This window comes from Zootoca vivipara, chromosome 6 (genome assembly GCF_965207765.1).
Source record: "Zootoca vivipara chromosome 6, rZooViv2.hap1.1, whole genome shotgun sequence".
Lineage (NCBI taxonomy): Eukaryota > Metazoa > Chordata > Lepidosauria > Squamata > Lacertidae > Zootoca > Zootoca vivipara.
The window spans coordinates 49,557,289-49,571,544 of record NC_142589.1 but is presented as its reverse complement, the minus strand read 5'-3'; the positions used below and the strand labels follow the sequence as shown (position 1 = coordinate 49,571,544).

The 14,256-nt window shown below is 42.2% G+C and overlaps 1 protein-coding gene across 14 annotated transcripts in view; it reads right to left on the bottom strand.

The window, feature by feature from the left end:
• CNOT1 (CCR4-NOT transcription complex subunit 1) overlaps positions 1-14,256 on the bottom strand; it is a 62,127-nt gene that overhangs the window by 5,703 nt on the left and 42,168 nt on the right. For 10 of the 14 annotated variants that reach the window (XM_035118918.3, XM_088672093.1, XM_088672096.1 and 7 more), the window contains 12 exons: positions 12,775-12,915; positions 12,589-12,693; positions 12,366-12,485; positions 11,701-11,892; positions 10,976-11,118; positions 9,405-9,513; positions 9,147-9,316; positions 7,641-7,893; positions 4,858-5,106; positions 4,143-4,306; positions 2,742-2,859; positions 1,365-1,466 (listed from right to left, as the gene is read on the bottom strand). In XM_035118918.3, the coding sequence (XP_034974809.1) occupies positions 1,365-1,466; positions 2,742-2,859; positions 4,143-4,306; positions 4,858-5,106; positions 7,641-7,893; positions 9,147-9,316; positions 9,405-9,513; positions 10,976-11,118; positions 11,701-11,892; positions 12,366-12,485; positions 12,589-12,693; positions 12,775-12,915 (1,866 nt within the window). The remainder of the gene's footprint in view (positions 1-1,364; positions 1,467-2,741; positions 2,860-4,142; positions 4,307-4,857; positions 5,107-7,640; positions 7,894-9,146; positions 9,317-9,404; positions 9,514-10,975; positions 11,119-11,700; positions 11,893-12,365; positions 12,486-12,588; positions 12,694-12,774; positions 12,916-14,256) is intronic. The other 4 variants (XM_035118922.3, XM_035118924.3, XM_088672095.1 and 1 more) reach the window with 1 other exon arrangement.

The window sequence follows — 14,256 nt, the reverse complement described above, 5'->3', positions numbered from 1 at the left end:
AGGGGTGGGTGGGGGGAGGGAGCTCAATTGGAAAAAGAATTATTTCGGACCCTCCCTTGCCCCTAGGGACTCATCGTGGCAGGATGGGTCCCGGGGGTGGGGTGATGAAATAATAATAAAAGAGAATTTAGCAGGAAAAAATGGATAGTATGTCAAAAATAAGATTGGGAAGTTTGGAAGTAGAACGGGGAATATGAATAGAAAACTGTTTAATTGAGATTTTAAAATGTAAATCTGGAAGGGGGGAGGTAGGGGAAGCCCATATAAAAATGTTTATGAAGAATGAATAGAAATATATATATCTTTTTTCTTTTTCCTTTCCCCCCTCTTTTTAGTTTTTTCTTTTTTGGGGGAGGGGATTATTTTTCTTTTTTTTGTGGGGGGGAGGGATGGAGGGGCTTTTTTCTCCCCCCTCCTTTTTTTCCTTAGTAGATATGTATGGATAGATAGTTGGGTGGACACTCTTCTCTGTCTTGCCTCGTAACCCAGGGCCCACTGGTGGCAGAAGTGGACTCTGGGGGAGGGAGGAGGAGGGGGGATAAACCCAACTATAAAATGGACCACCTTCAACTATCCACCCGGCGCGGGACCTTCTCGTGGCAGGAGGGGGCTCGTGGGGGGGTGGAAGAGGGTGGAATGAATTTGATATGTGTCTTTTATGTTTTATTTTGTAAAATCAATAAAAATTATTTTTTTTTAAAAAAAGGAAAGCTTTGCTCTATATGGTATATAGCTAAGAGTACAAGGGTAACCATGAGCTCAAAAACCATGGCTTAGAATGGCACCCCCAAACTTCGGCCCTCCAGATGTTTTGGACTACAATTCCCATCATCCCTGACCACTGGTCCTGTTAGCTAGGAATCATGGGAGCTGAAGGCCAAAACATCTGGAGGGCCACAGTTTGGGGATGCCTGGCTTAGATCTCAAGTCAAGTCACTCTCCTAGAATCAGCCATTCTGCAATACCTGATTCTTAGAATTTTTCATAAGAGTTACTAAGAATGCATGACCCTTAGGAAGAGTTCTATATAGGTGGGATATCATCACCACCACTTAGTATTACTACTACGGTATATAAAGATAAGATGCAAAATAATAATGCAACAAATGTCTATGCATCTGGCTTCCTCATAGTAAAGTGAGGTACCTCGATACACCAAATTAGTCCAATGATCCATCTCACCTGAACTATCAACAAGTTCTTCCAAGTTTGAGGCAGAGGTCAATTTCCTCATCCACAATCCCATGGAAAAGGGCTGTATGATTTGAACTTTACTGTGAAGCTACAATTGTGCTGGGAAAATAATCCAGACCATCACTGAATTGAAACAAATTCTCTTCTGCCCCATTCTAAATTCTACTTACCTTGTACAGAATTTGCATAGGTTTGGCAAGTTCCACATTCCTCAGGAAAGGAGCCAAATATTTAAACAGATCTATCAGCAGCTGAGCATACATAGGCCACCCCTGGAAAGAGAATTTACATGGTAAGAGTTATGTGATATTTGCTAATATATTTACTATAATGTCTGAACTGGATCCCACTTAACATTGGTTGGTAGAACTAACAACTTGCATATTACAAAGCAGTATAGTACACTATTCTTTAATCTCTCAGGGCTACCTGAAATATGAAATCCATAGTGAAACCAGCCAATTATGTACAATAAGGGGCACTGCAGGGGTTGAATTCTGGACTTAAGGGAAATGGAAGAATGAGTGAGATTTACTGGAAAGACTTGGTCACATCTGCCCCAATACAGTGCAGCTGTGGACTCTCAGAAGTTTGATACAACCTACAAGGCTGCAAATGGTTCTTTGCAAGTTGTATCAAACTTCTGTTTAACATCTATGGCTGCTGGAGTAAACTGATTTAAATATTCATTTTAAATAGAAAATAATTTTGACCTCTCTTTCTCCTACACTGCACAATCCTCCTCCCTTGCCCCTGCCTAGAAACAAAATAGGGAACTTGTCCATTGCAACCCATGTGCCTCTGCACTATTGTCTTTGTATCCTCAGAGACAACTAAAGGGCCAAACATTTTCAGAAGCAAGGGCTGGTAATTAATAGCCCTCCTAGCAATAATACTGAATCACATCCTACTGAGACAAGCACTGGATCCCAGGACATGCCATGGTATGTCAAGCCTCACTCACCACCACTTCAACCATACTATCAAGCTCATAACAATTGTAGCATATAACCATATTTCTCCTACTTCCTTCTCCCACGCAGCTGGGAGGCCTGGCAGGGTTTAGTTTTCACTTTTACAAAACTTAAGAGTTATGTGTAAAACACTGCTAAATTTCAAAACAAATCAATCACAGGTTATAAAGTTGGCCTGTTTAATTAATCACTGTTTGCTTTAAAGCACACTCCTGAATCTAGTGTTCCATGCAAATGCAGCCAGTGTATTTGACTGAAGAATGATTCAGTTTTCAAGGGTTAAAAGTGAAGGTTTAACATTCTTGTATTCAGACTGAATTTTACCAGGCTGGGTTTTTTAAGGGATGAGGATTAAAATCCCATTTTTAATCCGTCCTGCTGAGGTTTCTGGACCTCTTCAGGTAATCAACTCTTAGCAGCTACATTGTGGGAATATGGTAAAGACCTTAAAAGCAGAAATCAAAAATTTAAATGGCATAAAGTCATTCTAGTTAAACAAAACCTGCAAACCAAGATGCATCCTTATTCCCTTTGGAAGCTTCGTAAGTTACAGAAGATAAACTGCAGCCACACCTTCTGCTGTGGTGTATGTGCCAGCATTCTTGCAATAAATATCCGGTGGGAGATCAATTCTAGCCAAGCATAAACAAAACCTGGAGCTTTTGTAGGTCTCAGGATGTGAAATGTGTTACTGAAATAAAAACATACAACACAAGCTTTGTGTCAGATTTGTTTAAAGCACTGCCAAGAATCTGCATTGGACTGAGACCATCCTCGAAGTCTAAACCAGGCAGAGGTGCTTAAACCTTTTAAGGACCAACAGCCAGCCTTCACCCTTGGCCAACCCTACAGGGCCAAATGCCAGCAGCAGTGGGTGTTTGTGAACCTCCAGCTGACTCATGCAGATCAGATGAAAAGGGCAAGTTATCAACCCCTTCCTGCACATCAAATGTTCAAGCTGATGATCGGGGAGGATGTGATTTGTTCTATGGCACTATACTAGGAGATTTAAATCTCCCTGTCCACCCCCAGGGTTGCATCTGCCTTGAAGGCAGAATTCCCAGTGGCCTATGGGTAGTCATAATGCCCTTCTGTAAAGCCCCCTGTCTCCTGCCCACAAGGGCCCAACAATGCCAAAGCCATCAAACTACAACTTGTTCCTTCACTGCATTTAATGCCAAAAATCTGTGGATTTTATAAGTTTTATAAGTAAATTTTATAAGTAAGTTTTCTATTTATTTTAAAAGTGCATCAAATATTTCTCCAAGGAATGATGGTGGCCCCAAACCATTCAAATATAGTAAAAGATGCATAATTAAGATCCAATACAATAATGTAACGTATAGGAATCAAACAGATCCAATAAAGTAAAGGAGGGTTTTAGTTGTCATAAATTCCCATAGATGCCCAGAGGGCAGTCTTTACAACTAGAATAGCACCATCTCTTGAGTGGAACACAGGCTCAATGTCCCAGCTTGACCAGGGATTGAGTCTGGCTAAAGCTCTAGAACAGGCATCCCCAAACTTCGGCCCTCCAGATGTTTTGGACTATAATTCCCATCTTCCCCGACCACTGGTCCTGTTAGCTAGGGATCATGGGAGTCGTAGGCCAAAACATCTGGAGGGCCGCAGTTTGGGGATGCCTGCTCTAGAATGTTCTAAATCCAGCTCCACAGCTGCAGATCCCAATGTGGGAGTGCCCAGAGATTAAGACAGAGCAGTATAAAAACCCTTCCCTCACACCAAGAGGTTGAGAAGCATCGGTTCCATACACTAGAGAACAGTCCGCATAGGGAAAGAATCCCACATATGCCCACGAATTTTATTAATGTGCAATTATTCCAGTAACCAAAATAGACTCCAAGTATATCAACGTATTTAAAATTTAAAACACAAAATTAGTATTAACTAAAGTGAACTCTAGAGTTTGAAAAGACCCCAAAGTGTCCTCTAGTCCAATTAAATGATACCTACCAGAAGGCTGTGAGTGTCTGAAAGTTTATGGTTTCCAGGACATGTTCAGGAGCATTTAATTCTAACAGCAACATGATGAAAATGCGGTGGTAGGGAAGCTGCTGGAATTCACTTTGACGAACATCATGATCCTGCAAAAGGACTCCCACAACTATCCCAAGAACCTAGCGGTAAAAAGGCAATGTGCTCAGAATACAACTTTTATGTATGCTTATAATTACTGCAATGACAACTGGAATTCATGCACATACTCAGTATTTTTTGAAGACAATACAAACTGGTGATCCTGACTGCAACTTTACAATAATGTTTTCTGCCCTTTCACACGCAAGTGAACTAGAGATACGCACATTTCAAACCCTTATTCAGATTTATGTAATGCTTTCGTAAATGCTCCAAGTACATCCTGCATAGTACACTGACATTCTTTACAATGTAGCTAAGGACCCCTTTTACAGAGGAGGCAATCGCCTGCCAAACACCATCTATAGATGGATCGCGATTTTAAAACATGGAATTCCTACTCTGTGTTCATAAAAAAACCATGCTGCACCAGTTCCCATTCATTTAACAAGGAAACCTTTGCCAACCTGGCTCCATGGACTACAACTCCCACCAGCCTCAGTCATCACAATTCTAAAGTATACTACCCATTCTCACAACCAGCTAAACTCAAGATAGATGGGTACTGGGGGTGGGGAAGGGTGCTCCCAACCTTGTTGAGCAAGTTGATCTTGGTGACTGTGTTGGTGGCCTCCCCAGAGTGCTTCACCAGCAGTGCAATGAGGCGCACAAAGGCATCCAGGTTGTGGTAACACTTGGCACGGATCATGGTGGGGTTGGCAGCGGGGTTGTGCTGCTGCTCAGCTTGAGCACGATAGCTGATCTCAACACACATTTCAGTGCAAAGACGAAAGAATCGTGTGATTAAATCATCGGTTTTCAGGATTCCTTGCTGATGCATCTGTAATGGGGGAAAAGGTAGACTCAGACCTAAAGAACTTCTCTTTTTTCTAAAATCAAGCTAGTAATGTTCTATCTAGACATGCTGGAAAGCAAGTGGGCTAGACTGTAACACTGCAGTTTGGCACAGAGAAAAGGCTGGTGATGCTTCTTAGAGTCAATTCCTACTACATTACCAACCATAGCAGCGTAAGATCATTTCTATATAATCAGGTACCACACCACACTGGTAACGTCTACATCCAGGAACCAGGTGGAAAAGGAAACTATGCTGGCAAGGAAGTAAACATGACACCCATGTTGCCTCTGTACGTAGGTGTTACTGATGCTGCGTGCTATATGCAGAAAGGGACATTTCTTACTGTGAATTCCTGTTCTACTTCTCTTGGAGGGCATTCCCAACCAGTGGGATAGCAGAAATAAACTCTAAATGCCTTAAAATAAAAGAACCAACAACCTGTATGCAATAACCCAAGCATACATGCAGCAAAAACATGAGGAGCAGCTCCCCATCTGTGCAGTGAGGCAGAAGCCTCAGAGCAATGCTTGACCCACAGGAAACAATGGCAGGTGGAATACCCTTCTGGGTGACACTGAAAACAGGAATTAAGTGCAATAGACAATCTCTTTCTCTCAAGGTTTCTAGAGTACATTCCAAAACACTGGAACATGAAGGAGCAATACCATTCCAGCGTAGACTGGAACTATGGAAGCTGTACTTTATGCAGAATACCACACATCGATTCTGCAGTGTTGAGAGGCCCAACTAGTCATGCTTCTCCTCCAGGGACACATTGCTAGAATAGGATGCAGAAGTGAATGGTCCCTTCCACATGAGGGTAGGAGAAAAGTGCTCAGCAAAAGTAGTGAAGTGAAATTCTAGGCAGGGAAGCTACATAGTGTAGGAGGGTTAAGAAAGACTACTACCCCTCTTAGGAATGTAGGCACATGAGAATGGATTGCTACTCCTGTCACTTTCATAAGTAGACTGTCGATAGATATTTCAGTCACTTGCAAGATCTGATATCACAATTTTTAAAGCATAAGTTATTCAGGATGAAATTCTCATTATGAAAGCATTCAAAACACTTTTCATAAGCAATAATCTCTAGAATGCAGAGCAACTAAAGTGGCAAACCTGAACAGAAAATTCTGCTACTGAACAACAGGGCTCCATTCATCAGTGATCCATTCCCTCTGGCATTTTACAGGGGTCAGAGTAACATTGAAGGCAGACCTGATTTTCAGTTTCTTCCCTACACATCTTTATCAGTTTTACTTGTGCATTATGTAGGCAAATTATGTTGCATTTCAGAGACACTGCAACTTTTTCGGATAGCTGTCTAGGGATCTGGGGGAAACGGCATGTGAAATTTTCCTGTCCTCAATAGTATTGAATAGTTTTCATAGCCACTGTTTTCAAAGTGCTCCATACACCAATAAGACTTATTCATGTTGGCCACATGACCCGGAAGCTGTCTGCGGACAAACGCAGGCTCCCTCGGCCTATAGAGCGAGATGAGCGCCGCAACTCCCAAGTCGTCCGCGACTGGACCTAACAGTCAGGGGTACCTTTACTTTTACAACCATTTCTGCAGTCTTAATAAATACATTTCTATCTGGAAGAGGACCTGCAATTTACTTTATCCACATATGCAAGCAGGCAGTGGAGTGGCTACTTGAAATGCAACTAAAATAAGGCAGCAAAGAAGTTTTGGCACCTCTGAAGGACAACTGTGGTAGCGGAATAAAAAACTGGCAAACTGCTTGCCATATTCCATGCCTACGTATGTAAAGAGATTCTAGCTTTTGCAAACACCTCTCTTAACATCTGCAACATAAGAGTCACCTGGGGGGGGGACTGATTTATCCTCCTGCTGCATTGATTTATCCTCCTGCTGCATTAAGTAGTGTACAAGCAGTGGCCATACTTGGCTGGTAGCAGTCACCCTCCCCTTCGGGGTGGCTGGCCCAAGGCCACACTCAGAGGGCACAGGGATTCTCCTTGGAGCATATCCCACATGACCTCTACATCTGCCTTCAGAAGAGCAGCTTCTTCCTTTGGGCACAAAATAAATGAGTGGAAGACTCTCATGACTGTCAAGAGCTGCACGAAGTGCCCACTGGCGGTGATGCCTGATGCTCAGGTACATCCTCTGCCCTAGTTTCTTAGGTTTCTCTCCTCGGAGCAATGACACATCCTCCACCCTGAGAAATCCAAAGAGCTCTGTGGGGCACTGGGAATCTTTTCCTTGATGACCACCGCCCCACGGCATGCAGTCCCCCTCAGCCAGGTCATTCTTCATTTAAAGAACACAACCTCCTAGTGGATGCAGTGGAGAGCTCCCAGCAACATGATACTGGCTAGCACAAACAAATGACTATTTACTAACACGTTTCAGTACACTGATATGACATCAGTTGCATGTACTGCCATCATGCAAAGTGGAATTTTTAAAAAGGGGGAATCGATATTACATAGTACTCTACTGGATCCAAGGGCATCATAACCTACTTATGTTGAATAAAAAGCACCTTTCTTTCCCCAAGCTCTACCTGTCCAACAAATGCAGAGAATGCTTTGGTGCTGTCACGCCCAGCTGCTGCAGAGTGGTAGAGATTCACCCACTCCCTCAGGAGGTATTCTGCCTTCTCCCTCAGGCCAGGGGGATCATCATACTCAGAGGCCTGAGAGATTCCAGAATGCATCATGAAATTTGGCCCTCCATGAGCACGGTCAATCATGGCTTCATAGTTGGACCGTACCACTTCCATCAGCTGGGGCAACCTATGAGAGATCCAGAATGAACATGCTTGGGTTTAGATTACTTGTGCTATGTGCATAATTTTTAAAAAATACTCCACAATCAACGGCATTGTATTTCAAACATTTGCATCACAGCCTTGTCCCACAGAGATAGCATAAAATATATTATTATATTATTGCAACCAAAACTATGACGTGGTTTAGGGGCAAGAGTTGGGAGCCCAGTTAGCATCTTGGTTCAGCAGACCTTTGAATCAAAGTCACCTAGATTTAAGTCCAACATGCCATCCACTAACCCACAATGGCTCCATGACGTAACAAAAAAACACAGTAAGAACCTGAATAAACTGTGCCCTATTACTGCCAGATAAATTTGGAGATAAAAAGTGGGGTGACCTAGTCTAGTGCCTGGCATTAGGGAATGGATCTGCTGTAGTTGGGCAAGAACAGAAAAGAACGGCCTCTGTCCTTCAGCCCAAGACATCTAGAAGAGTGGACTACAAGTGCGTCAGAGATGGTGGGTATATTGCTTTTCAAAACCTTTGTCACTTATTATTACACCCTCAGTGTAATCATCACTACCTTCCAGTATGAAGATTTGAAGGTGTCACACTAGGGCAGGCATCCCCAAACTGCGGCCCTCCAGATGTTTTGGCCTACAACTCCCATGATTCCTAGCTAACAGAACCAGTGGTCAAGGATGATGGGAATTGTAGGCCAAAACATCTGGAGGGCCGAAGCTTGGGGATGCTTGCACTAGGGCTTACTTCCACAAAACCATGCCTAATACTGCAGGCCTAAAAAGGCATGTCAATCTTGTCTGCCTGCAGCAAACTTAAGGTTTGAATTACATATTATAAACTATCAGGTGGCAATTTCAGAAAGTAGTTGGGAGAATCCATGTCTGAACATTCCTCAATATGTGCAACTCCCTAAACACTGGAAAGTTGCAACCCGGGGAAAGGGATTCTAGTCTTTTCCCCAAGATGGCAATTTTTATATGTTCACCAAGTTTCTGATGTGGAAGAGCATTCAAATCTCCCCTGACTATTGTTGCTAAAGTGGCAACCGTCTCAAAAGACTTATCACATGGTACTTCCAAATATGTAGTATGATTCTAAACTGGAAGTAAATGTGCAATGGCCCATAATAAATCAAAGTTGTCCCTAGATTAAGTAGAAAAGTAAACAATGGTTAAAGCAGGCTTGTATTATCGCCAAACTTGCACTAGCAGGAAACATTCTTTCACTGGCATTCAACACTCTTAGCATTACCCTTCTGGTGCATTCCCTCTGGAGTGAGCATTAATTCTCATCAAAGTTTCAATGGTGTGAAACAGATCTGCTTCTGTTATGTGAGCAACACTTCTTTCATCCACCAAGAGGATTTTCACCAGCTGCATTGCAAATGCCACTGCCATGTAATTCAAGCCATTCTCCATTGACTGTCAAGAAAAAGAAGGCAAGAATGTGAAGTTTTCCTTCTAAAGCATAAGCAGAGATTTAATAACTAACTTGGCGGCAGTATCTCACCTGAGCCAGGTGGAGGTCATACTGCTGCATGTTAACTAGGTGGTTACGGATCAGTAGCTCCACTGCTTCTACATTGTATTTATATTCATCTCGACATTCTATCAGGCACCTGGAAAAATTAGATGTTTTCTTGTGTTAACTTTGTTTTCTCTTCAATCTCAAGTTCCAAAAACACACAGAGAGGTAGCTTCCTCTCCAATTATTCCACACATTCATTTCAGAAACAGCAGCTGACTGTAAGTGCCCCATGTTAAGAAAGCCAACAGACTTTGTAGCTCAAGATGAAGGAGTCCATCTGCCCCATTCACAAAAGACTGGCCACCCACCAGCAATTCCATAAATGGAGAACACAAACACCCTTTCCAGACAGGAGCATCAGAAAATCAGATGCCTATCCTCTGATGACCTGAAAGCACGCGAGGCAAGAGGAGGAAACCTCAAATTTGAAGTGCATAGGAAAGGGGTCTGGGTAGAAAAACTCAAAGCACCATTGCTGAAAATGTAGTGAAACAAACACTTGCACACCAGAACAATTAGCTGCAAACAATTGGTCAGAATTCTGAGGAATCAAATGACCCATAAAGACCAGGAACAGCACAGGCAGCCACCTAGAGTGCCAAACCCTCACATCTAAGTCTACTGCTTTCCATAAGATTGTTGGAGAGGAGCAGAGGGGCATCATCTATTTTAGATGGTTAGTTTCTGGAAATGGAAACAGGAATTAGGTAGTATCTTGAAATGCTGACACCAGCAAGCTGAACCCTTGCTTGTATCCATATTATGACAGCCAACAGCAAGCCAATACACTTCTAGGGTCCTATACCAACAATGCATGGAAAGCAAAATAAAACAAATTCTATCTGGCTTTTTTATTTCCACTTTTACAGCTTATATATGTAAATACTGACAGACAATACAGTAATCAGAAACTGTAGCCACATTGCTAGGAGCAGCTTATAACAATGTAAAACCATAAAGTCATAGAATAACTATTTTAGGAATCCAAACACATTCATTCTGCAAGTTTTAGATCCAAAACTAGATGAAATTAGCAATTGTGTGGATGGCTTAAAAAAGAAAAAGCAAAAGCAAGTAGGGTAGGGATCTGAATTGAGGCCCTAAGCATGGCTCAGGTCCCCTGCACCTGCCACAGTGTAATGAATGGAAGTTGATCTCTGAATGAAGGTAGCAGGTGCAGGCTCTCCAATTCAAATAGAAGCTGCAAATGGGGGGGGGAGCACAAATGTTTTAAACCCCGCCACACCAGACTCTCCATACAGACCAGGGGTCAGTTTTGCTTAAGTTGCATGAATGGTGCCTCATTTAGTTTGCCTCTTTTATCATCCAACTTAATTCTCACACCAATATCCTATTTCAGGAGAAAGCCCCAAACCCTGGACTACTGAATCCATATGGCACTCATTATGCAACTCATTATGTAACTTAGTGGGATACAGGGCAGTAACATACTAGGTGAAAACCTTATGTTGGCCAAAATCAGAATACATTTAAATACTCGTATTTAAATAGAGCTTCTACAGCCTTCAAAGCTTTATTCTTTCATCACTGACCTTGTAATCTGCTTGTTACACCACGGAGACCCATAAGCACGGCCATCCTGCAGTGCTTTTAAAACAAGCAAGTGACATTCCCGGTACCGGAGAAGGAGGTCAGCATCTGCACCACTGGTGGCATCTAACAAGCCTTCAACTGCCTGTAGGAAGAGTAACAAACACTTAAAAGCAACATCTTACTGAGTCATTTGGAGAGGAATAGAACTGCTTTGCTCTTGGGACACAATGCATTCTGTGGTTTTTGCATAGTATGAATGCAGCCTATCCTCATCATCATCGCCGTTGCTCCTTGTACTTTTGCCTCCAACAATGCTCACCACCAGCACTCAAGCTCTGGAAGAGTAGCCCACAAGGGAATGCGGCAATTGGGCAGTAAAAGGGCTTCTAATGACAGACATTCCCAAGCAAATGTTTTAAAGCCTCCTACACAACAGCCCAGAAAACACAGCAGAAAACAGCAGATGGCAGGAGGAACTGCTATATCCACTATAGAAGGATCCTTCCTCACCAAGTGGAAGGCAGCTTTTCTTAAACAGTATGTATTTTCCCAAAATAATCTTGATCATAATTCAATCCTGTCTGTCCTGATCCTGTGTTCAGTTCAAGTAGTTTAATGTTGTAACTGTGTGAATGTTTCTAGAGTAGAAAGCTTCGGATAAAGTGAGCCTCTCTCCATAGCCCAGGAGTCACAGATATATAACGAAGCAAGTTCATACACAAACCTTCTGTAGCAGTCCAAGGGCTGCAATAGCATCACGAGAATTACGAGCCACAACAACAGCCTCCAAGAGGCTTCGTAAGGCTTGAGTCTGTGGATTCATAGCCAGGGTGTGAGGAATGGACTGAAGGTGCTGCTCCAGTTCTGCCATACACTTATCATAGATCTGTGCTACATCATCTGTTGCCCAGGCTTGCTGATTTAAAAGAAATCAAGAATACTTTATTAGTTAAATGAATGCTTGCTAATGAATGAGAATTCTAACCATTTATCATGACAGATTTCTCAGTAACTTTTAATATTGGCAGGTTCTTTGTTACACTTAACTTTTAGCTAAAAACAGCAAATAATGTGCAGATTTTATTGTGAACAGTTTATAATGAAACAAAGTATTAAGTGTTTGATAAATAGTCATGGATTAAGAAGGGGGGAAATCAGTGAACTGGTTTACGTAATTAGCTCCCACAGAGTTCATAATCTAAATTTCTTTGTGTGGGATTTCATTCTGACTTTCAAATAATACTATTAGACTGTATAGCTTTGAAGAGAAGCACAAACAATAAGTGACCTCACTATTCTCTAGAAGCCTCCAATAACTTGTAAAATAAATGGTCACAGTGTAGTTTACTTTAACTTCTGAATCACTTCAACCATCAACTGAATTTCTACCTTCATAGGCTGAGCTAGGATTCCTGTGGGCTGGGTTGAGTCATTGGTTGGTAAGAAACCAGGAACATTGCGTGCAAATTCTTCATAAACAGCTAGCTGCTTTGGGTCCACTCCACCAACCTTAAAAGAAAGTTGGAAAATTTGGATAAGTAGAAGACTCCAACAAGGCCTTCCAACTGATGTTGTGGCATTGATCATAATTTTAATTCTCTTAATTTCTCACCTTCAACCTGATCTGTTCTGGCATCCGTTCAGCCTGATAAGTCAATACTACAGGATCACAGTACCTACGACCCTCTTGCCTGGCATGTTTTCTGAGCTCAAATTCCTGAAAAAAAGAAGAAAAAAAGATGAATGACTCGGTAATTACATGATTTAACTTTTAACTGAAACTCTGCAACATACTTACAGTGGCCAGCCTCTTGTCCATTTCAGGGCCTGCTTTTTCTACAGCTGTCTTCTGAATGAAACAGCATGCCAACTCACAGTTATCTTGGGCTAACTGTGCTGCTGCCTGCTCCATCATCTCCCTCTGCTGTGGTGAGGCTGCCTATTTTAGAAAGCAAGCCATTAAAAAAGGACTATACCCACAATGGGCAAATACTCATAATGTCAGTTACAGATGTTCATAAATATGGCATCGCTTTGTATGGAGTTAGCATAAAGTAAACCATTAAGCAAATTACATGCTTCATTCAAAATCTACATATCAGCAAAAGGGAAAATATCTGCCAAATAATTAGCGTGTGCCCCACATTACATACTTCTAGTGCAATTCTATGTATGTGCTTTTTTTCTGAAATAAGTTCCAGGCATAGGACTGAACTATCAGTTTATCATAGGTGCCCTCTAAATGCAGTAATGGGATATTTTCCCTCATTAGTATAAAAGGTAAAGGGACCCCTGACCATTAGGTCCAGTCGTGACCGACTCTGGGGTTGCAGTGCTCATCTCGCTCTATTGACCAAGGGAGCCGGCGTACAGCTTCTAGGTCATGTGGCCAGCATGACTAAGCCGCACCTGGCAAACCAGAGCAGCACACGGAAATGCCGTTTACCTTCCTGCCGGAGCAGTATCTATTTATCTACTTGCACTTTGAGATGCTTTCGAACTGCTAGGTAGGCAGGAGCTGGGACCAAGCAACGGGAGCTCACCCTGTCACAGGGATTTGAACCGCTGACCTTCTGATCGGCAAGCCCTAGGCTCTGTGGTTTAACCCACAGCGCCACCCGCGTCTCATTAGTATACACAAATACAAAAACCAATGTACTGGAACGAATGGCTTTACTAAACCACAGCAAAAGATCTTTAGCAAAAGATCCTTCAGTAACGGGCTGCCCTTATTTCTTCTCGTTTCTTCTACAAATAAAGAAAAATTATCTTGATTAATGCTGTCTGACAAATCAACAGAATTCTTATCTGCTAATGGCAAGACTCTCTTAAAGCCATTACTCATACCATTCCTTAGTGCTGCAACATTTTATTCAGCCTCAATATCAAAACAGGCATTCTCATGCCTGTTATAATGCCAAGAAATGTGAACACAAGAAGATTCACTCCATGAAGAATTAGCGCAGTTACAGCTGTAAGGCTGTGTGTGTTTGTTGTAAACTTCACTTGCTTCCATAGCCTTTATTCGCAAGTTGTTGCTGCATCAACCATGGGCCACATAGCAAGTGTTCAGAAAGTCAAGCTGAATTGTTTCACAGATGAACTAAAGCAAATGCTAAAGTCTACTTATTGGCCACAAGTCTAAACTACAGTTTAACAAAATGTGAATGAGCCTGCTAGCCATGCTCTTGTCCCATCACTCCTCCCCTCATCTTGCATGGATGAAAAGAAGTGCAAAAGTTTTCACTTCCTTTTTTAGTTAACCACAGGTTCCTGTTTC